This window comes from Selaginella moellendorffii, unplaced genomic scaffold (assembly GCF_000143415.4).
Source record: "Selaginella moellendorffii unplaced genomic scaffold, v1.0 SELMOscaffold_52, whole genome shotgun sequence".
NCBI lineage: Eukaryota > Viridiplantae > Streptophyta > Lycopodiopsida > Selaginellales > Selaginellaceae > Selaginella > Selaginella moellendorffii.
In genome coordinates, this window is record NW_003314313.1 from 828,031 (window position 1) to 856,030 (window position 28,000).

The window sequence follows — 28,000 nt, forward strand, 5'->3', positions numbered from 1 at the left end:
TACACGTTGGTGTGACGCTTGTATCTCTCTCAAACGGCCGGCAGTAGCACAGTTAGCAATAGACGAGTCAGGTTATAAGGGAAGGTTCCCTTCTGCTCGGACACTCGTGTGCTCGCTTGATGGTTTACCATGCTTTTTGTGGGAAGGTGTTGGAAGTGGACTTGTAGAGTTGGACAAAAGGTTTGCAGAAATGTTGTTTCCTCAGCACTTGACTGTGCTCTTAGCACCTAGTGGATCAGGGAAAACAAGAATGCTGATTGAACTAGCCAGCACCAGGTTCAGTTTGTTTTTCACAGGTGACCGTCCCATTGTTGGGTTTGGAGGAGGATCAAAAGATGTTCACAGAGTGGCCAACTGGGTCCGCAAAGCCGTTTTCCAGGAGGAGAAAGTAATATTGCCCCAGAGGATCCAGTGATGCGGTGTGGCGTGGGGGCCTTAATCCTTGCACGGCTCACTTGGCTTAAATTATTGAAAGAGTGTAAGCCAGGGCTTGTTCCACGAGACTGGGCGTTTTTTCAGCTGGAGTATCCGGCAGTTGATGACGTGTTTCTACATCTGGGTGAGGAGTTGCTTGCTTTGGTCTGTGATGTCCATCAAGCGCCCTCTTTGGCTAACAACTTTCACTTGGGCATACAAAAGCTGCTAAACGAGGTGGGTTGGGGGTATGGCATGGTTGTGCTAGACGAAGCCCAGGCATTATTAAAGTGCAGCCGAACTCCTCAGGAAGGGCAGTCTTTGTTGAATTCCATCGTTTTTGCGCTTATGTCGTATGGTGTGCTGCGAAGTCCCCTGTTTGTTTCAGGTACAGGAAAGAGCATGTTGACGTTTCGGCAGATTCTTGATTCTGGAAGATTTATGAAACAGTCGTATGTGAGAGAGATTTACAGTCTACCTGGGTTTGATGGCAGCAACATCCAAGCGTTTATGGAAAGGTTTATAGATGTCAGTCGTCTAGACATGCTAGCTGTTTATCTCCACCTACACAGGAAGGAGACGACTTTTATCAACCGCTATTGAGAAGTATATTATGGAGACTGCACCTGCTGCAGATTGGTTCATGGAGTTTGCACGAAGGATGATCACTGAAACAGGCTGGGAACTTGGAGTCCATCGCTCTTTGAGAGATGATGCGGTTTTGCTGTGGAATGATCCTGAGATGGCAAGCTTTATAGAAGATTTGATATTTACTTACTATCTCTCAGGTAAGACAGAAAGTTTTATAGAATTATGTGATATTTACTTTATTACTTTTTCAGGTGCCGAACATGTGATTGTACCAGGACGGAGGAGGGGCATGACTCTTGTAGACTGTGGTTTTGCAACTCTCCTTGAGAGCAGCAATGGAGCAGAACCTTTTGCACCTATATTTCCATATATCAGAGGGGTCACTGATAATGAAGTTCAAGCTCCTACAGTTAGTCAGTTACAACAGAGATTTGTTATATAATTTTGCGAGAGCCATTGGTGGTAGATGCATTGTGGTACCACATGCCACAGGGTACACTTATAGGGCGCTTTATGAATATATCTAGAGACCCATCCATACACAGAATTAATTTCGAGACATATGCATGCACAACTCTTGGAAGTGTCTTTGAGAAGAAAGTGCCGGCATAGGTGCTCGGATTGGTTGAAACACACACCATGTACAAGGAGACCTATGAGCTTTTAAAACCGAGAGGGCTGTCAGCGGTGCTAGTTCAAGAGATTGGGAATGTGGAACAGCTAAACGATTGGCTTCAGTCAGTGGAGACTGGTTTATCGTTTGCAACATATGCTCACACAAGGCCATTCTGCAAAGCAGGACCAAAGGGAATGTTTTTCTTGTGGAATGGTAAGCTGAACAAGAAGATGCCTGTGTTTATACAGTTCAAAACGGGAAGTGAGCTAGGAGCAACTCAAGCATTTGGGATGCTAGACATCATGAAGCTGGACAAGAAAGTGAATTCAGAAGGCTCTCACAAACTCAAAGAGTGGTGTTCCACTGGGTACATAAGGCTGGTTGTGACAACAGAGCAACACCCACGAGCGGGAGAGGTGGTCTTCGAAGAGGTAAGGCAGAGTGAACATTTGAAAGAAAAAGCTGTGGTATGTTTGAAAGTTGCATGCTATTTGAACTTACTACTGTGATCTGTTCTGTAGGTTCCACCTTTGTCAGCTGTTTGGGCCGGTGAAAGGCTACATGGTATTGTGAATATAGAATTACTTGACGCTATAGAAGAGTTGAAGAAAAATCTGAACAAACGGAAAACGGGGCAATAAGCTGCACTCATTCTTAAGAAGCTGAAAGCTTAGTATTTTATATAGGAACTTATGTTGTATTGAAGCTACACCGTCAGAATCTTAAACAAGTGGGTGAGCTTGTCAATGGGTGAGCTGCTAATTTGAGGGCTCTTGTCCTTGTAAACCTGGACACAATCAAGCGTTAAGCGGAGACGTTTGTAGTTAGAACGGATTCGTGCAGTGGCAGTGTTCGAATCTAATTTTTTTAAAACTCTTCAATGAATTCTGCCCTAAATCGGTGGTAGTTTTTTCTTAAGGGGAGCGCACCTGACATAAACTCGGAAAAGTCAAAGATTTTCTCAGGGAATTAACACAAGTGCGAAACTTGAAACCTTGAAACACTAAGTGCTTTTCACCACTCGATTCTCAGCAGCTCCCGCATTCACTCTCGCTAAGAGGGCCGCGAGGATAGCCCGTAAACAACGATAGTTCACCTTCAACAGCGACACGATGCTCACTTTCAGGAGATCCGAGCTGCGGCTAGATCGCACAACACGTAGAGACAAAACATGTTCGTCCATGACACAACAAAACGAAGTCCCAGTGTCGAAGGAGTTTGGAGGCCTGGCAATGGATAGCAATCCCTTTCTCCATCGCCATAACTTTGACAGCCTTTCCATTCACCTGCAGTGAACTCTTCTCTTGCAGCGAGCCTTGAGTGTGCTCGAAGACGTGAGTGCATGCTCCTCGGATATCATGCGTTGGAACACCGTATCTTCTTCTCCGCAATCGACACAGGCCAGAACAAGCGAAGTCCATCGTGCGAGCACATCTGGTCGGCGTCCAATTCGTACGTAAGCGGCGACTAAGGTAAGATCACGTCCGTTTTGAAGTAGTTTCTCGAATCTCCATGAAGAGCCGGTGTTCTCTCCAAGCATTTGAGCTTGACCATCTTTCCATCAACTTCCAGGGCCCCCTTCCTTGGGCGCCCAGGCCTTCGAAACAACAACTAAAGCCATAGCATCTGGAACAAGCCACTGTTTTTTATCTGAGAAAACAAATCCAAAGCTACCTCTGCTTGCGAGTTATCCACGTATCCCAGCATGAGCACCGGGCTGTGGCAAGGCATGCTCCTGAAAACTCTCTCAGCCTCCACCATGCTGAGACACTTGGCATAGATGTCCATGAGAGTGTTCGACAAAAACTCGTCCCTCTCGTATCCTTTCTCCGCGGCCTGGATGTGAATCGCCATCCCCTTCTCCAGAGAATCCACTATCACCATCTTCCCGTCAAAGCTTGTGGCTTCTTCTTTCAATCCACTGCAGGCCTTCAAACCAGCGACAAACTTAAAGGCATCCGCTGTAGTAGCGCTCGCGAAGCTTTCTAGCGCTAGCTCGGCTTCTTCATTGTCTACGTATCCCACCAGTAGCGTGTTCCACGAGACAAGGCATCCTATCGAAAACTCGTCGGGCACCAGCCATGCTCCCACACTTATCCAGAGCGTTTCCAACGAAAACATCCAGCGCTGAAAACCCAGTAAACAAACTTTTTAACAAGTTTGTTTACTCACAGATGGTGTCTTTCACAGTGCCAATCAGTAGCAATGCACCGGGAGCTACTTCTACCTCTACGATCTTGGAGGAGCTGCAAGAGACATGGTGTTTCAACAGTATGGCAGGAGAGCCGCAAGGACTGATGACTGAGCTTACCTCTCGGTTGCTTTCGTTTGCCTGTTCATGGCTAGCACCTTGGGAAGCAGTTGCAGCACAGAGAGAGTACGAGACTTGCTGCCTGATGACCGGTTATCATTCCGGAATGGCTTGACGAGTATAGTGGATTTCGTTTGTGATACGAAGATGCTGACTTTGAGAGGGATTGCTGCAAACTTACTCCATGTGGATCTAACGTAGGGACTTTGTGGCTGCACCCAGTGGAACAAAGCTGAGCTACTGAAAGCATGAAACAAGGATTTTACCTGGATGTCTATTCCTGTAAATCCAAGGTTCTTCGCAGAGGTAAGGCTCCGGTCTCAATTTCTTTACGAGCTGCAGCAACACCGGATGCAGAAAAGGATTTTTTATCCCAGTCGCATCGTCTTGGTGTCGGTGTCATGGGTTTCTTCTTCATCTGTGATTGGAAAGGAACAAACAAAGTCTTTCATAAAAGAGCAGCCTTGCAAATATACCTGTGTGTTAGTGTGATGATTCTCTTCGTTATGATGCTCTTCTTGGAGGAGAATTCTGCGGGGCTGATTCCAGCAAAACGATCAAGGATCAAAGACCAAAAAGGAAGAACGAAAGAAATGGAACGAGAATTCTGGCTTACTTTTCCAAGGCCGCTAGATGAGAGAGGCACGCGCTTGGCAGACGATCGCCAAATCCCACACAAGTCATGCTGCTCTTGAAACTGGAATCCAAACTTTAGCTTTAGACCGATCCACTTTTTCTTACCAGATTCATCGGTGAAGGCCCGATCGGCGAGGAGAAATCGTGAGACTCCTTTCCTTGCCGAGAGAAATCTTTAGCTGGAGTTGGAGTCGCGAGAAAACATTCGCCAGCAGCTCCTTTGCGAGGCGTATGAAGAAGGAGCACGTCTTCTTTGGCCTTTGTTTTCCCGGAGGAAGAGGGACAGATCGCCACACGGCGTGCCTGCGCTGCGATTGTTTTACAATCGAACCAATTGATCGAAGTGAGGTCTCTCACTCACCGACGATGGCGCTGCGCGATTCGGAGGTTGGAGAACTCGCGCAGCTCTCCCGCTGAGCTTCTTGACTGTGTGCCGCTGCTGCTGCTCTATCTGCGCAGCATCCACATTCTCACATTGCCCCGACCGAGAGAAGAATCAAACCTCGTTCTCGCGTTTCTCCATCGCCGAGCCCTAGAAACTAGCCGTTGGATTCCAAAGTGGAATGTCCACTAGATGAACGTTAAAGATCTTGCGCAGTTCGTTAAGAGAATTTTCGTCCGTACTCATCACGAACTAGTTTTGTGCCACCCCGTTGGGTCAGGATGTACGTGTGGCTCTCCCGCGCATAGTGCCATTTCACTCAAATTAAGAGCTCCCTCACAGGGCCTTCTTCTTCGAATCCCAGCAGCGCGTAGGGTTAGGGTTCTTTGGGGCGAGCGAGCGAGCGAGCGAGCGAGGCGACGGGAATGGCGACCGCCTGAGTGGCGATGGGCGGCCACAGCGCTACGTTCGTCGAGGTTTGTGAGTCTCCCTGCATTGCAGCTCTATAGCTCCTCCATCTGAGCCACCGGGATTTTCTAGGTTCCTTTGCTTGGACATGACAAGGAGGAAGGCGTCATACTCCAGCCGTGTACCAGGCAGTCTACGCTCAAGCGCTGCGCTGTGAAGTCGAAAGCTTCGCAGGTTCAGGGAATGGGCAACGAAAAGCGGAAGTTTGAGAGCGACGAGAAGGAGAACAGCGTTGCCGCTCGGAAGAAGCTCAAAGCGTCGAAAGGGAAAACAATGGAACTTAAGTTCGTGGGAACAGGGAAGCAAGAGGGAGAAGTGGCTAGCTCTCGGAGAAAACGAAAGAATTCGCAGAAGGCGACGAGTTCTCAGGATGATGAAGACTCGGATTACGGTGGAGGTCCTCAAAAAATGATGGAGCTTCAGTCGTTGCAAGACAAGAAAAACGCTAGTGAGGAACTTTCTACGACTGTCGCCCCCAAGCGCGCCACAAGGAAGCAGAAACGAGTCCAGTTGAAGCAGCTGGTTTCTTCGACGGATTTTCTGCGCGAAGGCGTTGTCAAGGAGGCTGATGGATGTGAAACTAGATCGGGCAGTGAAGATCGGCAAGATGCCCAAGCTAAGTCTCAGGCTACTACTTCTGAGGTGTCGACTCCAGGACACAAGGCAAAACACAAAAGTGTCAAATTTTTATTGAGCTCCACTATCGAAACAGATCATGTGTGGGGAGCTAGCAAAACACCGGAGCTCCAACAAAATGAAGAGGAATGGCGAGCGTAAGGATTTTATTTTATTTTTTTCTCTCGTGATGTCTCAAATTTATGTTTGTGGCACAGGATTAATTTGGACGCTGTCAATCCTATGGAGCTGATTGGTAGGAGCTGCAAGGTGAAAGTTTTGTGTCAATTCCTTCATTGTTCCTGATTGTATTATTTTCAGGTTTTTTGGCCACTAGACAGCAGATGGTACACAGGGGCCATCCACGAGTATAATCCCGCATCGAAGAAGCATCGAGTACGTCCAGTGTTTGCGCTTAGATGCGTTGTCTAAATGGTTCTCATGCTGCAGATCGACTACGTTGACAACCAAATGGAATGGCTGTGCCTGAGAAATGAGAAGGTGCACTTTCAAATGGGGATCAAGGAAGAAAAAGTGCTGTGCGCTGCTGGCTGCGACGACTATAAAATGCGTCTTGGCGTCGACGAACTCGCCCTCTTGGCGAATGAGATGGAAAGTTTTGAAGAGCAAATCAGCCACGGGACCGTTGTCTGGGCTAAAGTTAAAGGTACTAAGCAAATAGACTGGCTATGTGCTCACCGACGATTGTAGGTTGGCCCATGTGGCCTGCGCTTGTCCTTGACGAAGAGCATGCTGAAAAGTGCGGCTTGGAGCGTCCCCTTAAGAAGTCGACTTTTGCTGTGCAATTTTTTGGCAGCTGTGACTTTGCAAGGTACGTAGGTTATTTTTTCTCACGGTTCATCTTTTTATTTATCAGTAATAGATTACTCGCTCTTGAAGGCTAAACAATGACAAGATCGTTACATTTTCTAAAGGAGTTCAACTAAAATATCACTCAAAATGCAAGCGCCCGGCATTCGATCAGGGATTGAGAGAGGTTGAGAGGTGATGTTCTATTCATAGTTCGATAGTTTGTGGCCAAGCGTCTCACTTTTTTTTTTTTTTTTTCCTATGTAGTTATTTGAAACAGGGAAGGCTTCCAGAGAAAATGGCACAAATGCTCGAGATACAGTCCAAGAGTAGGAATGACGTAGGGAAAGCATCGAAAACGTCGGATGCAGAAGAATACATTGATGATGAACGAGAGCATCCAACGAAAACCAGGATGGAAGACCTTATGGGGTACCCTCTAGACCTTGGTAGCTTGAAAATATTAAGCTTGGGTACGTGATTTTGTCTTGGCCTTTTTCTTCTTTTGCTTCTTTTCTAATTACTAGTTTTGACAGGCGAAGTAGCTTTTGATTCTGCACACTTTCATAACAAACACTACATATGGCCAGTGGGATTTTCTTCTGTTCGAGTCCTTCCGTTTTTCAAAGGTATTTTGAATTTCCATCATATCTTTGTACCAATGTTTGAAATTAGATCTTGAAAAGCTCGTGGAACATCGAATGGAGGTCACTAGATGTAAATCAGATCCAGCAATACCTGTTTTTCATGTTACTGTTGCCGATACGATTTCTGTGAGTTATTCTTCAATTTATTTGATCGGTATTAACAGCGACTTCAGTTTGAAGGTTCTACTCCTGGTGACTGCTGGAAGAAGGTGTACAAAGAACTAGATAGATTGAAGGAGAAACCTGCGAAAACACACTTCAAACGTCTTTCAGGAGCCAGTATGTTTGGGTTTAACAATCCACGAGTGTTCAAGCTTATTAAGGTAAGCTGGTTATTCGGCGGTAGCTTCGCACCGCTAAACTCTCGCTTTCAGGAGTTACCAAATGCACGCGAGTGTTCAAATTTTATGGACTGGGACAAAGTACATTCTTCGAAGAAGTCAAAACAAACAGGACCATCGGGATACAAGCCCATCAATGTTATGTGGAAGCACCTTGAGAGGTGCAACGTATGCTATCTGGATGAGGCAGGTTTGCAGATTTAATTTCACGCGGTGCTATCTTCCTTGCTACAGGAATACGAGGGCAATCTTCTGTTGCAGTGCGCGAAATGCAGATTGATGGTATGTGATGAGAACTGTCAGAAACACTCACGCCAGGATCATTTACAGATACACATGTCATGTTATGGAGAACAAGATTTACCAAGTGATGGTTTCTGGCTTTGTCAACTTTGTAAGCGAAATACAACTCAGCTGCCGCTTTGTTGCCTATGCCCAGTTGCTGGTAAGCAGCACCTGTTTTAGATATGGTCAGCAGCACTCTTTTCATGTTATTCTCTCTGCAGGGGGCGCGATGAAGAAGACTACAGACGGCAGATGGGCTCATTTGACGTGCGCGATGTGGATACCAGGTAAGAGAGCACTGTCCCGGCATTACAATCGTTTACAATTTCCAAAATGTCAGAAACATGCCTTGTGGATGTCAAGAAAATGGAACCAATCGATGGCGTTAGCACTATCCACAAAGTAAGTTCAATTTGTATACTCAGCGTAGGTAATGATACCGTATGGTTTCAGGAAAGGTGGAAACTGACGTGCAGCGTTTGTCGAGTGTCTCACGGGGCATGCATTCAGGTAATTGCCTTCTCAGTTGTCGGCCTGTTGTTAATCTTGACCAGATTGCAGTGTAGCCATCACCAGTGCATGACATCTTACCATCCTCTTTGTGCCAGAGCGGCTGGATTTTCCATGGAGGTTTTGTTGGTCTGAATTGGCGTATATAATCTCTAACACATTTTTATCCTTTTCAGATTCAGGACGACGATGGAGACGGGCTTGAAAAACCGCTGAAGTTGCTGTCTTTTTGCTCCAAACATAACAATCGCGCATCCTCGCATGTTGATGTTCATCTTTCTAGCCAGGAGAGTGAGGTGGCAGAGAATTCCTCTGGATGTTCAAGATGCGGTACGTGCTTTTTTTTCTTTTCTTTGCTTGCAACTAGAAACTAATACTTTTTGCAGAACCATACAATCCCGTTTCGCGGCGCAGGAGGCAAGAACCTGAAGGCAAAGCTCTGTCTACTTCAAAGCGATCATTTGTTGAGAAGACGCCTTATCTCGTCGCTAACTTCGAAAGGAAGGCAAAGCTCGTTAAAATTGGCAAGGCTTACAAATCGGTGTTTGGAACCGTTGGACAAGGATCCTTTTTGTCGGACAGAAGCACGGAAGAGCCGGTGCTTTCGATGTCGGCGAGGCTGGAGAGTATGAGGTCTACAATGCACGATCGGCTAACTTTCGGTAAGAATCAGCTTGTCCACAGCAAATATTCGTATGTTTCCCTCGTGATGCAGGAAAGTCAGGCATTCATGGCTGGGGTGTCTTTGCCAAGCAGATCCATAAAGCAGGCGATATGGTAATCACGATTCTTGTGCTTTTCTAGAGTTCAGTGAGTGCGCATTTCAAACAGATGGCCGAATATGCGGGAGAAATTGTGAGATCCAACATCGCAGACATCAGAGAACAACGTCATTACGATTCGCTAGTGGTGCGTCGTCATTTCGGCGTCGCTGTTTTTCCTTTTCTTTTTGCTCTTCTCGAGTCTCAAGTGGTGGATTTTCCAGGGTGCGGGAACATACATGTTTCGCATTGATGACGAGCGAGTGGTGGACGCAACGCATGTCGGCAGCATGGCGCACTTGATCAATCACTCGTGCGAAGTAAGGCCCGATTTTGTAATGCTTTCATCGCATCGTGACTGTTTGCTTTGTCGTCAGCCAAACTGCTACTCCCGAATCATAACGGTGGACGCAAAGGACTCGATCATCATTTTTGCGAAGCGCGACATCCACCCATGGGAGGAGCTAACTTATGACTACAGGTTCTTTGATATTCACCCTCTTGGGAAATCTCTCAAAGTTTGGATCGGATTTCCTTTAGATTTGCTTCGAAGGGGGCGGAATTGGTGTGCAACTGTGGAGCTCTAAAGTGTAGAGGCAGTGTGAGACACAGCGACGACAGTAACAATGAGGGAAGGATCCTTGCTCTTCGCTCCTCGCTACGCAGCTGGACGCCACTATAAAGCTACGTTTAAGTTCTAATCAAAGTATTACTGCTTAACCCTAATCATAAACCCTTTTTTAGACCCTAAAATTTGGGCACAAACCTCACAAGGATATTCTGATCAATATGCGCGTACATTGTACAAGAAAATCGCGAGCTTAATTGAAAGACAATTGATCGTGGAGAGCTCCTCCTTTGCCACGCCAGGAGCTTCCATGGATTCCAGCCATGGACTACACCATATCTTTTGTTTTTCGAGTCTTTGTTTCCCACACTTGAGAGAGACAGTGGGAGGTGTGATATAGTTTTACCAGCCTCCGTCTTTGCTGCCTTGCAGCACCTTGTGGAGTCTAAAAACTTCGCCCTGATCACCGTTGGTGGCTCGCACCTCGCGCTGCGAGCACGTCAGTTGCCGCAACAGCTTCTCCAGCGTCGACTGTGGCGATGGACCCGACGAGTTTGGATTCATGGCTAGGATGACGGCGTTCACCGCGTCGGCCACTGCCTCTCTCTGCCGGACCTTGAGCAAGTAGCACACGGGCGACTCCGCCGGCTTTTCGTAGGCGAGCAAAGCCAAGCAATCCTGCATCGAGTGTTATGCGGCTCCCTGTGCGTAAAACTGGAAATCAAACTTACCTGGAGCAGCGACTGGAACAAAAGATTCCCAAAGAAGTTTACGAGTTCTGCACGGGCATAAGTGACTGCTGCCTCCAAAGATCCAGCCTGCAAGTGATGGTCGTTAGCTCGAGAGAGACGATGGCAACACATCCAAAAGAGGAAGGACGAGTAACCTTTACGAGCTCAATGAACTTCTGGCAGTGCAAAAGGAATGAAATGGCTGAGCGCCCATCCTGCAAGAGCGTTGAACTGGATCAAAACACGGTGTAAAGACGCTAAAGCTACACACCTCTAGTATCTCAGGATACCACTCCCGCAGTTTCGAGAAAACGCCGTCCACATCACCTTCCCTGGCGAGCTATGACAGATAGAGGAAGGTGTTCATTCCGAAAGCAAGAAATGACAGGAAAATTACCCGACGAAGGGCATTTCTCTCGTGGAGAGCGTAGTTCTCTTGAACAGGCTTTACACCGTTGTCCTTCAAGCCCACCACGGATGGGAATGTCCCACCGCAAGCATCATCAAAGGCTTCCAAAGTTTCTTGGTATCCGTAATGTAGCAAGTATGCACGCACAATGCTGGAATGTTTACGACAAAACAATCAGATCAAGAAATCAGAATTGTCGTCTTATCACACACCTGTGGCTCACACTTAAAGGCAGAGGAACGTTTTCCACTTCTGCCTGACGCTTCTCGCGTTCCTCTTGAATCAAAGCCTGGCGGAACCTTAAGAAGATTTAGACGTAGACAATGCATGCCTCAACCCACCTCCACGTCGAAAACAAATGGATTTTGGCCGAAGTTTACAGACACCCTGCAAGGTCCAAATACATCTCAGAAAAGTAGATCGATGATAAAGCTCCATACTTCTCGTTGGGACTATGAAGTCCAATGGTAGGATAGAGTGGAACCTTCACATCCTTGGATTTTTTCCCTACTAGTTTGCTGTTCTTCCTGCAGCATGACAAGCATCGTGAAGGAGGGATTAGTAAAGCAAAACTTCCGAGGATTCAATAACTTACGTAAAGAAAAGCTCTTGAGCAAGGTAGTTTATACCGGCTCCAACAGTGTCATTCGTTGTGAAGGTCACGTTTAAGTTCTCGTTGCTCTTTGGGCCGTAGTAGAGCTTCCCATCATCTCCGTGGTAGCCATAGCTATTTGGCTCCCATCTTGAAACGTATAATCGAAAAGAGAAGATGAGAGAAGGCTTCTTTCTTTCTCTGTGAACTCACCCGGGCTGACGGCTCGTCTTGAAGTTTTGATCGCTGAATCCGATCGAGATCACTCCTTTTTGTCCTCGATCACACACGGTCATCTCGAAGTAGTAGCAAAGCCTTCTGGATGGCGCCGGCCTGTTTCCCTGGACAGCCCCCACATCGTTGCCATGCTTGCCTTCTCCATTGTACTTCGCCGTGAGCTTGTCCATTGAAATCCCAAGAAAATGGCCACAATTGTTGGTGCTGAGAAAGCTGGGAGCCTCTTCTTCTTCGTCGCCATCGTCATCCTCCGGCTTTCTCATCCCCAGCGCCAGCAACGTCGGCTCCAAATCCGGCGGACTGGTAGAAACCATGGGCATGGCGCTCCAATCGATCGTTTCTGGATCGATCGAGATCCAGGAGAACACTCCTACTCTACAGACCTGCCGCGATCACGATCATGCCCTGGGAGCTCAGTGGCCATTGCCCTAGACCTAGAAATATGCTGACGTCACCATGCCTTGTTTTGTTTTGGCGGCAATTATACTCTAACAACAAAGAACCGATGACGTGGCAGGTTTAAAAGTCTTTTGGGCGGGAAAGCGAGATGATTCTCATTTAGGTCAGGGAATCGATGCGTAGGGCTGTGGAGATCGCGCGTGGCGCTGCTGCTGGCCGTGTAACGGCGACGCTCTCTGGCGCTGGTGCTGGAAATGGCGCTGGCAATGGCGCTGGTCGTGGCGCAGCGAGGAATCAGTGGAGGTCGCTGTTCATCGTGCTTAATCTTCGCCAACGAGTGTCTCGAGGGTTCGTGATGTGGAGGAATGATGCCGCGGGTCCTCCTCCCCCTCGTGTGCTGCCGCTGTCAAGGGATTCTTTCCGGGCTTCCATTTGTAGGTTCCTGTACTGGAAAGGCTTTCGCACTAGCTGTGGGGCGCCAATGGGGACGAGCGATCGGGGCAACTTGTCAGGAAAGCTGAGGTGTTGCTTTGTGGGCAGTGGCGATCCCAGTGATCTCCACGGGCAATCACGAACAATGGCGGTCTCTTCGTCCTGGAACCAGAAAAAGCGAGCTTCTTTAAAGCTCGATTGTCAATGCGCTCCATCCAGAGCGCGCGAGATTGGTAAACGCTTTTCTTAGTTGACAAAGCACTCGACTTGGATTCCATGCAGGACGCACGCAGTGGAGAGGGATTGAGACCGATGCTCGACAGCGTGGGTCTTCTCTCCAGACCGAAGAGACGGATATGTATATTCCTGTCAAGGCTTTCTTCGTATCTCGGAGGTAAAAGGAAAAGCCGAGCGATTGTGAGTGCTAACTACATCTGCTGGGTTATAGAATGCAGTGTGGACTTGAAGGGCCTGGCATGCGAGCAATTTGACGACGTGATTTCTACCCGTAAAGAGCTCGTGCTAAGGTGCAGGGATCGACCAGTAGACTCGCCCGCGCATACGAAGAAGCCTGTACATAGTACTAAATGTTTGCGTTTGCTTTCTCTTTCATTCTATTGCCGCTGCTTATGCTCGTGTGTTTTTCTTGTTGTTTTCAGGCTATTCCACAGCTGAAGTGTTGGACATGCGAACGTTATATGGTTGTGTATCAGTATGGCTCGGTAGTGCTTTTCAACTTTGGGGATGAGGAGGAGACTGAGTTCTTAAACGTCGTCCGCAAGTACTGCAAGGAGGAGTTTGGCAAGCCGAAGAAGGAGGGTACATTCCGAATCAGTTCATACTAAGATGATACTAAGGTAATGAAATCTAGTTGTGTTACAAACTGAAATTCTTCTCCTGCAGATTACGGCGTGCTGATCAGGCCAACACTGTCGGAGTGGAGTCACGGATCACACGACATAATTATGCTGAGGAAGTTTGACATCGATAACATTCGCATCATTGCCAGTGTCTTGGCACAGAGTATTGCCCTGGACTACTTTGCAAAGCTGGTCAGTACAATTTTTTTGCATCTTTTTTTTTCCACCTCTGACACTGCTGGGCCTTTGTGCAGGTTGATGAGATGATAAATGTCTTTAGTGAGCTCAACCGAGGTATGGAGCGCACCGGTACTTTTACGATGACCCGCAAAAAGCTATTCCAGCTCGTTGCTTCAGCGAACTTCACACTTGCCGACGTCATTGTCCGTATGGGACTTTTAGAAAGGTAACTCGCAGCTCATTTACTAGTACGATGGCCAGACTCCTGTGTCGGTGATGCTCTGTAACAGGTCGGACGCGGCGTGGAAGAACATAAATTACGCTCGGGTTTTTGAGTTTATGAGGGAGGAGTTTGAGCTCAACGAGCGTTTCAAGAGCTTACATTTCAAGCTCAATATTATCCAGGTAGAACGAGAGCTTTGCTCTTAAACCTTCTACTCATTCTTTCTCTCCCTTTGGCAGCACAACGTTCGGCTGTTTCTAGAGGTTCTCCAGAATCGCAAATCTGACATCTTAGAATGGATAATCATTCTGCTGCTTGCTGGAGAAATCGGTGTCGGCGTGTATGACATATTGCACGAGACAGGCGTCATATGAGAGTAAGTTAAAAAAAAAAAAAAACAGACTCTCTCTCTCTCTCTTCTTGCCATCCTCTTTATCGTTTCTAGCTAAGCAAATCTCCTTGCTGGCGCCGGCTGCGATTGCTGTTTTGGCCGCACTAACTTAGCAATCGATTATCTTTCTCTTCGGCGCAGAGACAGCAGGAGCAACTCCATCCAGCACAGAGATCTCTCGAGCTTAATCTAAATCAAGCCAGGACAGCAAACAATCGAGCGCGCTCTGAGGACAAGATCTCTGCTGGACAAGCTTGCGTACGCCAATTTTCGCCACTCGAGAGAGCTCGCGCTAAAGTACAAGACAAAAGATTTCCTCCTCCTTTGCACACATTACAAAACATCACATCATCCATCGCCCCTGGCTTTCCATAGTTTCTAAATAACTGAACTCTATCAATCTTATAAATTGGTGTGATACACACATACAAAACATACCATATGAATATTATATGTATATATATATATATATAAAAATATCAATCCACCTTTGATGATGTATACTATATTCACAAAAAACAGTGACTTTGTGTCCTCCTCTGCTCGATGATCTTTGGCAAATTTACATTCGTTCTTCCCTGTCCGTCCTCACGCTGCTTGGCTCGTTTTCCTCAAGTAGCTCTCAAACGCGTCCAGCGTGTGGACATCGGTTCTATAGTGCTTCTGCGTGAATTCTAGCAGCTGCCCCCAATTAAACTCCACGCACGGCCTCTCGCGATCTTGCTCTTCGTCTACTTTGCTCTTGACCACCAGCTCCGGAATCGGCCGGATCACCGTGTCCAGCCCCGGGTTGATGAAGAAAACCAGCGAGTGCCTGGCTCGGGTGGCATGGATCACTGCGCGGTGCTTGGCACTCTTGTAGCGATGGTTGCACAGTGCCTGTGACGAAGAGAACGCTGCGTGAGAGATGTTTTATAAAAAGAAAAGGAAAAAAGAAGAGCACTACCATCTACAACCAGCTATAGCGCTGCGAGGAGGGAGAGGAGAGGGACGAGCAGGAACAAAAGAATTCTCGCTCTGTTTACCTGGAATGTGTCACCGATGCTGATGACAAACGCATCGGCACGGGGCTCGACTGTGACCCAAGTCTCGTCCCTGTTGTACACTTGCAGTCCTCCAACTTCATCCTGGTGGAGAATTGTTAATGCGCACGGGTCGGTGTGAGGCCCCGTCCCCAGCAGCCGCGGGAAGTGCTCCGACGGCGGGTACATGTTCATCCGGAAGATGGAGAAGCCATCGTCGAAGTAGCTGTTCAAAGCATCGGGAGCCAGCTCCAAGCTCTGCGCAATCAGCTCAATCAGCTCTCGTCCCAGCTTCTCCATTGCCTTGCAGTAAGTCTCGTAGCGAGCACTGGGAAAAACATAAAAAAGATCGTTTTTCCGTTATAGTTGTTAAGAAGAAGCGCAAGAGCTAACGAAAAGAAAATGGAGGTGGGGAGCTGCTGCTTACCAATGCTGCTCATGCTGTTCCGCGGTGTAAACTTTGATCATGTAGTCCTTGATGTTTGAGTTCGGCGTGTACTGAAGCGAGAATGTTTCCTTCCAGGGGCACTTGGATTTGAACCTCCCAGCAAACTTGCCGGCGAATCCAAAGCTGTTCCCGGCGGAGCGAGCCGCTCGTAACTTGGTGTCGCTGGGGAATTCGAAGAACTGGCGAGCACTCGCATGCACCTGGTTTACAAGCTCGTGATCCACACCGTGATTGACGACCTGGAAGAATCCACTCTGCCTGCACGCTCTGCCAATCTCATCAACCTTGGCTTTGGATCCACCAGCCAGATCAATGGTCGGGACATCCTGCTGGCTCGCAAACTTGCCATGCTCCGGGAGCGAGCAGTCGCCACGAGGCCACACATAGGACTCGAGTTCGCAACTAGTATTCATCGGCGGCGTCGCGCGGCAAAAGTTCTTCTTGACGATGGTGGTGATGTCTGATGACGGTACTGCTTCTCGGGCGGGTTTCAAAGCAGGAGCTGCATGAAGAACTGGATTACCGGACTGGAAACGGAAAAGAAAAAGAGCAGCAGCAGCATTACTTGACACCCAGGAGCAGCATCTCGAAGAAGCGTGTCTTGTTCCCACCTTCTTCCCCCTCCCTTGTCTCTGCCGACAATAGAGACAAAGAGCTCAGCAGAGATAGAGACAAGCTGGAGCAGAGAGGCGAGTGGTACCGTCTTTTATCGCAGTCTCGAGCGAGGAACAGACATCAGGTGGGACGCGAGTAGAATCGCAGCCAATCTACGTCTGTGCCTTTTCTTCTCTCCTCCCTCTTCTTCCCGGTGACAAACTAGTTCCTCGCGCTGCTTCCTTCCCCTGCCCCTGTGTGTTCTAGTCCCCGTTGCAACCAAATCTCCCCTTCTCGGGAAAAAGTTGACGCTTTTTCCTGGGAATAGTGCTCGCCGTAGTCTCTGTTGCGTGACTGAAGTGAGCCAGCAGTGATGCCGGCACTGCCTGATCACAAAAAGCTCCACACCTGATTGATGACATACGGTCGAGAGCGGAAAATCCCACGAGCATCTTGCGATGAACGCTGGCACGAAAAGTTGTGGCACAATCATCCACTGTTTCGCTGAGGATGACAGGGGAATCAGCACTCTCATCACTCGCCACCACTTTGACGAAAGCAGTTTGTGCTGTGCGTGTGCCACAGTCGTTTTCTTTTTTCCTCTTCTCCTCTTTCTCCTCCTCCTCCTCCTCCTCCTCCTCCCTTCCCTTCTCATCTTTAGCGCAGCCAACCACATTCTCCGATAAATCTTTCTTCCTCTGTGTAAAATCTTGCCTTTGCTTTCACCTTGCAAGAGGACATAATCTTGTCAGCGCTTGGAGGCCAGAAGAAAGACAATAGAAGACAAACAGTCCACGGGCACGTACCGATTATCACGTGAAGAGATTCAGATACATTTTCCGCATCTTTTGGCCTTGGCTCTTCCTCCAAACGGTATCGCAAATCATTGCTCGCCAAGCCAAAGAAATTCCCCTTCCCTCGCATCCCACAAAGTCGCGACGCATCCATCCATCCTGCCTGCATTGTCTCGCCACTGCGCCACTGCGCCACTGCCCCATCGATGATCGGTCGGTCTAAGGAGAAACATTCCCTACCTCCATCGAGCGCCTTCTCCACTCGCCGCGCTAAAACCCTAAAATGATTTTTTAAACTACACCTAGCCACCAGGATTCGAACTTCCGACCGCTGCCAACTTTGCCGAGATTCGAACCCCAGACGTCATTTTAAGAAATGACGTCTAGGCCGCATATTTGCATTTAAGAAACATTTTCTAAAGCAAGAAAGAACTTCAGTAGTGAGCATGCCAATGTATGAAACTGCCCTTTCTGCCTCAACAATTGCCTCAAGTGCCTCTTCTCTTCGAGCCTGTTCCTTGGCTGCCTTCTCGGCTTTCACTGCCTCCTTGTGAGCAACTTCCAAGCAACCATGGCAATGGTCTTTCGAATCCTCGCAAGCCTGATGATACCAGCATTCACAGAATTCACACTGCACCCACAGCGTGTCCTCGAGAGTATTACAAACACAACATCTAGGATTTGCCTGCATCAAAAAATAAATTAAAAAAACATGAGAATATATAAAACTGAAAGCGAAAGCTGATTACCTCTCCACCGTACCGACCATCCCTCAGCCTCCCCAGCTTCTCGTCGATACAGGCCAAGATCTTGTCAAAGCACCCGAAATTAAGATAGGCCTCATGGTAGATTAGTTCACCACCTCCCGCCACATCACACTTCATTGTCTCAAACCAAGGACTCATGCAGTACACCACCCACGCAAGGACGTGAGACCTCGACTTGTCATCTGACATGAACAATTCCCGTGCTCTCGACCTGGCATGCTCGTGATCCTCAATCGCCCAAGCCCCTGTTGCAAACTGGATGACTACGAAGTGCGAATCTGCAACATAGTAGCAACCGAGTCCTTTCTCAGTCCCATGAATAGGAATGAAAAGCGTCGAAACGGAGATCTCTCTTTGGTCATCGCCATTGTAAAGCTCCCACGAAAATTGCAGACTGCTGTCGGAGTTATAGTCACGGAGCCTTCTTGGTCATACTTTATGACGGGTTGCTTGTACCGCGTCACAAGAATGCATGCCTGCTGTGTTTTCAGACCAATTCGTGAGAAAATACCGCGATGGTCGCTTTGGATAACTGGTGTCCATAACCGAATCTGCTCATCGGTCTGGTCCAAGTTATCCACCGGACTTGCCACCAGCATGAACTGGTTTGCTGCGTAGGAACGAAGCTGCTCTGAGAGACATCTCGCAATCCCGTCATCACCCCTGTAGAACAGCCCGGCAGCTTGCTCTGCAAAAATTGTCATCATCTTCGTCATCCTCAACAATTCCTTTCGAAAGGAGCTTGGAGAAACGAGGCCAATCTTCCGAAGGCAGATTCTGGATGTACTCTTTAAGAGCCTTACGGTACTTTCGATCGCTCCTGGTGGCAACCAACCCCGGAACCCAGCCAGTCTTCCACCAAATACTTTCTTTCGTAGTATTAGCGTCGGCCTTCACGAACGCCAAGTAGTTTGTTATTTCAACCTCCTGAATCAAACAGATAGAGTTTAGTACAGGCAACTTCACATGTGAAGATCAAGCTTACGTTGAATCTGCCATTGACGAAAAGTGCGCGATCTTCCTCCTTCAGAAACTCTTGCCACTTCCCGCACAAGACTACAGCACCAAAACTAGCAATACTCCAGAGTAAAACCGCATGCTCAGCAGCTCAGACCATCGTCCAGCACCAGATAAAGCCTTCTGTTGTTATCACCCCGAACTATCTTCCACATGATCTTGATCACCTGATGGACATCTTTGTCATCCCTGAGGTTCTGAATGTAGTATTGAGCGGCATTGCTGTCGTGATAGCCCAAGGCAAGCGACCGGATGAGTGTCAAAGAGGGTTTAGGGTTTAGCGTCCCAGTGATGTGCATCAGGTTACTTATCACTTTTATCCGGGACTCGACTGTCAAGTGCTCCAAGTTTAACTTCGTGCTGGGATCAGCATCGTCTGGAAAGACTTACAGTGTCCATGCTGCGTCTCTATTCCTCTTTCTAAAGTTTTTCTCCTCAGCACACGGAAGGCTCGAAAACTCGTCCCTGTTGATGTGCATCAGCCTTCCGTGTGCTAAGGAAAAAAACTTTAGAAAGAGGAATAGAGACGCAGCACGGACACTGTAATTTCCAGACGATGCCGATCCGAGCATGAAGTTAAACTTGGAGCACCTCACAGTCAAGTCCCGGATAAAAGTGATAAGTGAGCTGATGCACTGCCGGCCCATCACTCTGTGTCTGTGCTCTCCATGAACATGATCATGCTTTCCTTACTAGGGTCAGAGAACACCTTCAATGTAAGAACCTTATGTTTTCCATAAACACTATAAGAGCTTATCAACTTGGCAGCCATCGATACCGCATCTCTGCTAAAGTTGAGCTCAATGGACTTCATGATGGAGCTGAGTGGCAAGCATAGTTAGCATCAAGATACTATCAAACTCTACCACCACCTACCTGGCGGTGCTCTGCAGACATGCAATGTGAATGAGGGTGGCAAAGGAGTGCTGGACACTTTGTTACTTCAACCCACATGACCGAGGCCGCTCTGTAAATCGAATCCACATCTCTGATCTGCGAGCTGGTACCTCGCACACGGTGCCGCAGATGGCCTCCGGAACCACCGTCTTCCTTGCAGGATGCACATGCACATCGTTGCCGGCATTTCCCAAGTGATCGCCCTAGATTAAACAATGTTTAAGCTTGTTTAACAGTGAACCTCAATGCTGGACACACCTCCCTGTAACATTAGATAGATTAACATTATGGAACTGGGTGTAACTTGAACACATGGAAAAACTCAAATGAGTATATGAAGGGAATGTAAGCTTATGTTCTGGAGCTAGGGAGAGTTGTGTAGCAGACAGCCAATTACACATTTTAGCACAAACCTTTTACAACTTCTTTGCCTTACACATGTGAATTGCAATGGCAGGAGAAGGAGAACAGAGCTAGCATCTTTAGCAAAGTGGTAATATTTCATGGCTAGTATAGATTTTGATGTGCTAAAGGACCACATCAAGTAATAATATTAATGTTTTTTTGAGAATGGCAGCAGTCTGAGAGTAAATCCCTCTCATGGTGACGTCTGAGGATAACCATCAGAGCCACCTCTTTTATCTGCTTTGCACAATCTAAATACACTGATCCACTGCCAATATCAAATCAAGCTTATGGCAGTTGTTGACCCAGAACAGAAAGAAATGGCTTATACAAAAAGACCAGGATAATGAACTTTCTCTCATTGGTCTCCTCAAAGAACACATCACAAATGGATGATGATCATGTTCATGGCGCCTGAGGAATCAGAGCAAAGCTGAGAACCGCCATCTCCAGATTTTGCCTAGATCCAGAGTGGCATCCATACCATCATCCCTGACTTGTGAAATTTCCTATGTGCCTCTAGTATATGTTTCAGTGAGTCTACAAATTACAATTCTAGACCTTAAAGATGTCCATTGTTTATACAGCTCCAAAGAATTGTCCCCTTGCTTGTTCATGGCTTGAGTTTGAACCATCAAATGCTCCAAGAAACCATGTCTCTCTCAGGCATTCTCTCAAAAATGGTTCTTCTCGGCTCAAGCTTTCCAGCAAAGCTTGGATCATTGCAATTCTCTTCCGCAATTCATGAGGTCTGCGGTCAGCCCTTAATAGAGCTAAGATCTGCCTCGGGATAACATGAAGTTCCACCATGCCAAAACCGAAGACTCGCTCATGTCCAGCAAGCAACCGTCCAGAATCATCAGCTGGAAGAGCTCACGTGCTTCAAACTCAGCTCTTGTGATCCTCCAGCACTGAACCATGTCACCCAAAGTTGATATTTTTGGGAGCTCCAAACTTTACACAGAAGTTACAAAACTTTATTCTTTTCTACCCAATCATGTTGCGACTGGATCGTTTATATGCGTTGAAAACTAAGCACGCCCCAATCGCAGCATCTCAGCGAACTGAGAAAGTAGACCCACAGCATTAGTTGTGACAATCCAAAGGAGCAACGCAGCAGCAGGGGGCAGCATTGGCACAGAAAACTTAGAGCTCAGCGTCTCAAACGCTTTTAGATCGAGAGATAGATGACTATGGAAAAGCATTTAGACAAGATGCACAATTGACATCGAGGAATTAGAATCAGATAAATAAGAAAAGAAAAAGGAACCTTCTGTGCAAGCAGTAAAGCACTACAACGAACGAATCCATGAGCACCATAAGTTAACAGCAACAACAACAAAAAGTTAAAGGACGGGAAAAGGAAGCAAACAAAAAAAGCAGTACCTCAAAATTGCGTGCTTGTGCTTCTCATGAGCACTGAAGGATCTCCATTTCAATGTAGTAAGCGAGCAGTATCTCACCCAGCAACGCGATCAGAGGGCCAGAGGAAATCAAAGATAAAACAAAACACACCTTTCTCAGCCTCAATAATGCCGCGGATCGCCTGGAGAACGCGCTAGTGTAATAGAGCGCAGGAGAGAAGTAAGGAGAGCGTCTAGAAGCAAACCCTAAAGAGCGCGAAAATATTTTGAAATATATTTGACTCAACGCGAAGACAGCAGGGCATTTGTCCAATTCGGCCGGGCGCTCCGGAATCGCATCTAGCTGCAGTAGATTTCTGGGCGCAAGAAGCAGAGGTACAGCTCTTGGGATCGGTTTTAGGCGGACACGGACGAGGAAGAACCGGTTTGATGAATCGTTCTCTTCTTTTTCCTCTAGGCGATCTTGGTTGGATTAGAGGGAGAGAAACCAGTGGAGAGCACTGGTGGTGATATTCTCGCTGAACTGGGAAGCAGCTGGAGGCTGGAGAGCATTGGGGAACTTATGCAGCGTGGAGCTTCACGCAGTGGCACCGAGTTTGCATCTTCAAGCTCGGGCTTTTAGACACGGCCAGAAAGCTTATCAAAGGGTGAGTCTTCGTTCCATCTTTATCCCTCCTGTGTGGTGAGCTTCCAGGTTTTTTTGAAAGCTTGAGCCGGGACTAAAACTTCGTCATGAATCCAGGACGTTTTGTGTGTTGTCGATCGATCCATACCAACAAAACGACAAGGTAATAATCGAGTTTTCTCTTTTCTTCTAGTTGAGGTAAACCAATGGCAAAGTTGATGGCTCGAAACAACGATCTAGCCAGGGAAGATCTGTGATCTCATCACCAAGGGACAGGTTTACTCCAAGATCTTCGCAAGCGACGCTCACTCGAAGGACATCTACCTATTGAACTTGGCTGTTCTCATGTTTTCTAAGTGTTCTAGCGTCAAAGATGCCCGCATCAGCATGCTGGGAGCTATTAACTGTATGATAGATGTTTCAAAACTAAATGATACATATCAGTCTCATTCACCTGAGTCAGCTGATTAGATGAATGATAGCCAAGAATTGAATTTAGACGGGGCGTTGCCGCCATTGCTCAGAGCGCCTTCCGGGCAGTGTAAGTGTGAATTTGTTTGGTCAAACCAATATGGTCAGGAACATCGCATTGGTCGCAGCCATCATCCTCCCTCTGTTGGTAACCTTAGCTTATATCAAGCTCGAGTCTTAAGAGACATCAGCTACTAAGGCATGCACAGCAGCCAGTTCTGGAGTGGTCCTCTTTGATTGGAACCGAGCCAATATCCTGGAAAGGATTACAGGCGGTTCGTCTACTTGTCCAGGTAGATGGTGACCAGCCCCACCAAACAGTCGACTAAGTTCGTAAAACTTTTCCAAAGAGTTGCGAGCAACCTCAAAGATTTTGCATCAATAATTCTTCTTTCGCAGCGAAGAGTTTCCCTCGTCACAAAGCCCACCAAAGCTCCCATAGCACTGCTAACGTTGTTCCTCCAGAGCAAGTCCGGATGGAAATCCCCAGTACGGAGTTTGGGACTTGGATTTAATGGATGTCCAGCAGCAGCCAAAGAATCCGAGGCCTCGAAGTAGCACCAACGTCAAAGGATAGAAAGACGAAGAAGAAAATAATGGAATATGGAGGGACTGGTTGGCCTTGTCAAGAATCGGCCTGGGATGAGACAGGTCAGCTTTGGCTTGAAACAAACGAAAGACCTTACACGATGCTGATTCATGTGTACATGCACTTTCGCAGAACGTCTTGGTGGAATCAGGTACAAAAAGAAAAGAGTCATGGTCGCGTGGGAAACAATTGCCATGATTTGTGTTAGACACGGAGCGTAAGATCGTCGCCTTGAGCTCGGCGACACTAGCAGCATCGGGAATTTGGAGCTTGTCTTTGTCAGAAGCGCATAAAACCCAATCCCATTTGATGGAATCCCAGAATGAAAGCAAAATGTGGGAAGAATCCAGAGGCCTACTCTCGAGAGACACGCAGCCAGAAGAGCCGAAATCGCGCCTAAATCTTAAAATCAGGACGTTTAAATTTAAACTAGGGTATTTCGTACAAGTAGTATCGTACATCGTTAGCGAACGATTCTAAGAATATGCTCTATCAAGTGAGAATTTTTTTTTCTTCTCTTCTGGAGTTGAAACAGCGAAACCAACCTTTTGCCAAGTTATATTGACGGCGAGGAGAATGATCCACCATAGCTTGAAACGGAAATCAAAGCTCATAGCCGGAAAAGGCTGTCCACCATATGATTTAGTTGTGGAAAGAATGAGAGGGTTTCTCATGGAAAACCAGGAGCTTGGCCATGGAAGATGTTTCTGTCATCTTATTATGCTTGAGGAAGCGGGCCTTAAAACTCATCATCATCAATGGGCGTTGCAGCCATACTTCCCTGAACTCCTTTCCAAGCTTTGTGACGGCATGACATGTGGCAAGTCCATGCAAAACAATATCATCAATTCTTTGGCCACCTTCAAGTGATAAAACTGGTCCAAAGGAGTTAGTGACGACACTCTGAACTCCAACAAAATCGAGTCCCTAGTTTGTCAATGTCCCGGTTTTGTCAAAACAGAAAATTCGTATCTTCCCAGCGATGTGCATTGGAGTTGGATTGAGCCAAAACACTCCACGCTTCTGTAAGAAAAAAATTCAAAGGAACTGGAAACAGGAGGTCTGCTGAGCGTACACCATCGCCGCGAGCAGCACCGCCATGACGGGGATGACCACATCCCGACCCGCGAGTAGAAATCCATCCTCAAGAAGGCGTGCCTTTAAACTCTTCAGAGCGTGAATCTGTCCAACTTCAAGAGCAACCGCCAATAGTGGCGACATTATCTAATTTATGATGAACATACAGTAGATCACTTTGTTACCCAAATACCCTGCTGTCCGTTCATGTTCTGGTCCACAATAAACAGACAGTTTGGAAAAATGATTTCATATAGAGAATCATGAATATATACCTGAAACTTTATGGACACACCAAAGCGTACAGCTCCAAAAATCCAGCAGCATCGGTCATGTGGGTTGAAGTTAACAAAGTGTCCAGCACTCCTTTGCCGCCCTCATTCACATTGCATGTCCGCAGAGCACCGCCAGGTAGGTGGTGGTAGAGTTTGATAGTATCTTGATGCTAACTATGCTTGCCACTCAGCTCCATCATCAAGTCCATTGAGCTCAACTTTTGCCAGCATTAGCAGAGATGCGGTATCGATGGCTGCCGAGTTGATAAGCTCTTATGGTGTTCATGGAAAACATAAGGTTCTTACACTGGAGGCGCTCTCCATGATGCACGTCAACGGGGAAGAGTTTTCGAAGTATCCAGCTTTGACACTCATCCGGTCGCTTGCCTTGGGCTATCACGACAGCCATGCCGCTCAATACTACATTCAGAACCTCAGGGATGACAAAGATGTCCATCAGGTGATCAAGATCATGTGGAAGATAGTTCGGGGTGATAACAACAGAAGGCTTTATCTGGTGCTGGACGATGGTCTGAGATCTCTGCTGAGCATGCGGTTTTACTCCGGCGTATTGTTAGTTTTGGTGCTGTAGTCTTGTGTGGGAAGTGGCAAGAGTTTCTGAAGGAGGAAGATCGCGCACTTTTCGTCAATGGCGGATTCAACGTAAGCTTGATCTTCACATGTGAAGTTGCCTGTACTAAACTCTATCTGTTTGATTCAGGAGGTTGAAATAACAAACTACTTGGCGTTCGTGAAGGCCGACGCTAATACTACGAAAGAAAGTATTTGGTGGAAGACTGGCTGGGTTCCGGGGTTGGTTGCCACCAGGAGCGATCGAAAGTACCGTAAGGCTCTTAAAGAGTACATCCAGAATCTGCCTTCGGAAGATTGGCCTCGTTTCTCCAAGCTCCTTTCGAAAGGAATTGTTGAGGATGACGAAGATGATGACAATTTTTGCAGAGCAAGCTGCCGGGCTGTTCTACAGGGGTGATGACGGGATTGCGAGATGTCTCTCAGAGCAGCTTCGTTCCTACGCAGCAAACCAGTTCATGCTGGTGGCAAGTCCGGTGGATAACTTGGACCAGACCGATGAGCAGATTCGGTTATGGACACCAGTTATCCAAAGCGACCATCGCGGTATTTTCTCACGAATTGGTCTGAAAACACAGCAGGCATGCATTCTTGTGACGCGGTACAAGCAACCCGTCATAAAGTATGACCAAGAAGGCTCCGTGACTATAACTCCGACAGCAGTCTGCAATTTTCGTGGGAGCTTTACAATGGCGATGACCAAAGAGAGATCTCCGTTTCGACGCTTTTCATTCCTATTCATGGGACTGAGAAAGGACTCGGTTGCTACTATGTTGCAGATTCGCACTTCGTAGTCATCCAGTTTGCAACAGGGGCTTGGGCGATTGAGGATCACGAGCATGCCAGGTCGAGAGCACGGGAATTGTTCATGTCAGATGACAAGTCGAGGTCTCACGTCCTTGCGTGGGTGGTGTACTGCATGAGTCCTTGGTTTGAGACAAGGAAGTTTGATGTGGCGGGAGGTGGTGAACTAATCTACCAAGAGGCCTATCTTAATTTCAGGTGCTTTGACAAGATCTTGGCCTGTATCGATGAGAAGCTGGGGAAGCTGAGGGATGGTCGGTACGGTGGAGAGGTAATCAGCTTTCGCTTTCAGTTTTATAATTTATTTTTTGATGCAGGCAAATCCTAGATGTTGTATTTGTAATACTCCCGAGGACACGCTGTGGGTGCAATGTGAATTCTGTGAATGCTGGTATCATCAGGCTTGCGAGGATTCGAAAGACCATTGCTCACAAGGAGGCAGTGAAAGCCAAGAAGGTAGCCCATCTAGAACAGGAGGCACTCGAGGCAATTGTTGAGGCAGAAGTGCATGCAAGGGATGGCAGAGGTCAGCTTCATACATGGGCATGCTCATTGCTGTTCAAAGCTCTTTATGCAGCCACTGAAAAGCTCGTAAACGACGTCTGGGTTCGAATCTCGCAAAAGTTGGCAGCCCGAGTTTAAAAATTAGCGCGATCGAGGTTCCGAACCAAGCTTTGATTCCAAGACACGATCTCGATGCTGGAGAAGAAGAGAAGAACCCATTTGAGTCCATCCTTCTCATGGCTTTCCAGCTAAACTCCGGGCTGTTTGGTTTAGGGTTTTACATACGCTGCTCTGGCGCGTTCTCCGTCTCCATCCAGCCGCATTATTGAGCGTGACAAGGTATGCTCTGCTTTATTGATCTTTGATCTTCTCTGGGCCTGGGGCGAGTTACTGCTCTGCGGGGCGCCAGTTACGGGGGCGAGTTACTGCTCTGCGGGGCGCGAGTTACTGGGGCGAGTTACTGCTCTCCAGGGCGCGAGTTACGGGGGCGCGAGTTACTGGGGCGAGTTACTGCTCTCCGGGGCCCGAGTTACGGGGGCGAGTTACTGCTCTCCGGGCGCGAGTTACGGGGGCTAGTTACTGCTCTGCGGGGCGCGAGTTACTGCTCTGCGGGGCGCGAGTTACTGCTCTGCGGGGCGCGAGTTACGGGGGCGAGTTAGTGCTCTGCAGGACTGAATTTTGGCGTAAGAAAGTGGTGATTTTTGGCAAGACCTTTCATATTGCTTTCAGATTTTGCTCGTGGATTCGGTCGTTGTTGTTTACTGCTTGAACAGAAGGCTCGTTCCTGGTTCTAGCTCCTCGATGTCGATCGTTCTTCTTGTTGAAATGCTTTTCCCTATAAGTTTTCTGTGCCTCCTCCTCCTTTGGATTGTTGTGACTAGCTTGCAGCCCCTGTTTCTCCAGTTCGCAGCGATGGTGCGACCGGGGTGTGCGAACTTGGCCGGACAGGAGCTTTTGCAAGTGTTGCCCTCCACGGAGCAGACATTGTTGCACACGGTGTAAAGAACACAGCAGCGCAAAGCTTTCCCAAGTTCGCGTGTCCTGGAGGGACTGCCGGCCTCATCAGCAGCATGGCAGAATACTCCAGCAGGGTGGAGCTCCATGATCGGACAGTGGTGTAGAGCTGTCGAGGCTTTTGCAGGAGATTGGAAGTAGCAGGATTTCCTGAAGCTCGAAGAATTCTCGGAAACTCTTGAGCTCTAAGTTCTCTGTGCCTCCTTCTCCCTTGGATTGTTGTGACTAATGCCGTGCTCGCAGCCCCTTTTTCTCCAGTTTCTGCTTAGCGACTCCAGTTTCTTTTCCTTTTACAGTGACTACTTTACATAGATCCCTTTGGTAGCCCTCTAA

General features: G+C 47.7%; 6 protein-coding genes across 6 annotated transcripts; 2 read left to right on the forward strand and 4 right to left on the reverse strand.

Annotated features, from left to right (window-relative positions):
- Nucleotides 1-3,232: 3,232 nt before the first annotated feature.
- On the reverse strand, nt 3,233-3,742 carry LOC112350629 (pentatricopeptide repeat-containing protein At2g13600-like). Its single transcript, XM_024687118.1, has one exon. It carries the CDS (start codon nt 3,740-3,742, stop codon nt 3,233-3,235), a length of 510 nt encoding a protein of 169 aa, XP_024542886.1.
- LOC9635234 lies at nt 3,355-5,126 on the reverse strand. The gene is made up of 8 exons (XM_024687199.1): nt 5,071-5,126; nt 4,930-5,019; nt 4,674-4,871; nt 4,549-4,629; nt 4,409-4,471; nt 4,199-4,350; nt 3,933-4,144; nt 3,355-3,867 (listed from the first exon to the last, which is right to left on the reverse strand). Exons 1-6 carry the CDS (start codon nt 5,089-5,091, stop codon nt 4,207-4,209), a joined length of 597 nt encoding a protein of 198 aa, XP_024542967.1. The 5' UTR covers nt 5,092-5,126; the 3' UTR covers nt 3,355-3,867; nt 3,933-4,144; nt 4,199-4,206.
- Nucleotides 5,127-5,248: 122 nt separating this feature from the next.
- LOC9635908 (histone-lysine N-methyltransferase TRX1) lies at nt 5,249-10,157 on the forward strand. The gene is made up of 25 exons (XM_024687165.1): nt 5,249-5,426; nt 5,491-6,191; nt 6,252-6,303; nt 6,355-6,429; nt 6,484-6,700; nt 6,745-6,865; nt 6,934-7,038; nt 7,111-7,316; nt 7,380-7,472; nt 7,519-7,616; nt 7,664-7,813; nt 7,865-8,017; nt 8,066-8,113; nt 8,162-8,276; nt 8,338-8,403; nt 8,457-8,518; nt 8,570-8,626; nt 8,678-8,746; nt 8,803-8,956; nt 9,013-9,288; nt 9,342-9,403; nt 9,458-9,535; nt 9,612-9,707; nt 9,765-9,868; nt 9,928-10,157. Exons 1-25 carry the CDS (start codon nt 5,397-5,399, stop codon nt 10,067-10,069), a joined length of 3,330 nt encoding a protein of 1,109 aa, XP_024542933.1. The 5' UTR covers nt 5,249-5,396; the 3' UTR covers nt 10,070-10,157.
- Nucleotides 10,158-10,190: 33 nt separating this feature from the next.
- Nucleotides 10,191-12,366, reverse strand: LOC9635235 (ran-binding protein M homolog). The gene is made up of 10 exons (XM_002982162.2): nt 11,901-12,366; nt 11,691-11,837; nt 11,536-11,622; nt 11,437-11,482; nt 11,308-11,384; nt 11,084-11,246; nt 10,958-11,026; nt 10,842-10,901; nt 10,687-10,773; nt 10,191-10,633 (listed from the first exon to the last, which is right to left on the reverse strand). Exons 1-10 carry the CDS (start codon nt 12,242-12,244, stop codon nt 10,358-10,360), a joined length of 1,356 nt encoding a protein of 451 aa, XP_002982208.2. The 5' UTR covers nt 12,245-12,366; the 3' UTR covers nt 10,191-10,357.
- A 688-nt stretch (nt 12,367-13,054) lies between these two features.
- On the forward strand, nt 13,055-14,765 carry LOC9635909 (sad1-interacting factor 2). The gene is made up of 8 exons (XM_002982050.2): nt 13,055-13,149; nt 13,204-13,328; nt 13,415-13,574; nt 13,659-13,807; nt 13,870-14,021; nt 14,086-14,200; nt 14,258-14,394; nt 14,551-14,765. Exons 1-7 carry the CDS (start codon nt 13,068-13,070, stop codon nt 14,390-14,392), a joined length of 918 nt encoding a protein of 305 aa, XP_002982096.2. The 5' UTR covers nt 13,055-13,067; the 3' UTR covers nt 14,393-14,394; nt 14,551-14,765.
- An 86-nt stretch (nt 14,766-14,851) lies between these two features.
- LOC9635236 (gibberellin 20 oxidase 1-D) lies at nt 14,852-16,324 on the reverse strand. The gene is made up of 3 exons (XM_024687235.1): nt 15,859-16,324; nt 15,435-15,759; nt 14,852-15,288 (listed from the first exon to the last, which is right to left on the reverse strand). The coding sequence occupies exons 1-3, from the start codon at nt 16,290-16,292 to the stop codon at nt 14,998-15,000; spliced, it is 1,050 nt and encodes a 349-aa protein (XP_024543003.1). The 5' UTR covers nt 16,293-16,324; the 3' UTR covers nt 14,852-14,997.
- Nucleotides 16,325-28,000: the final 11,676 nt, after the last annotated feature.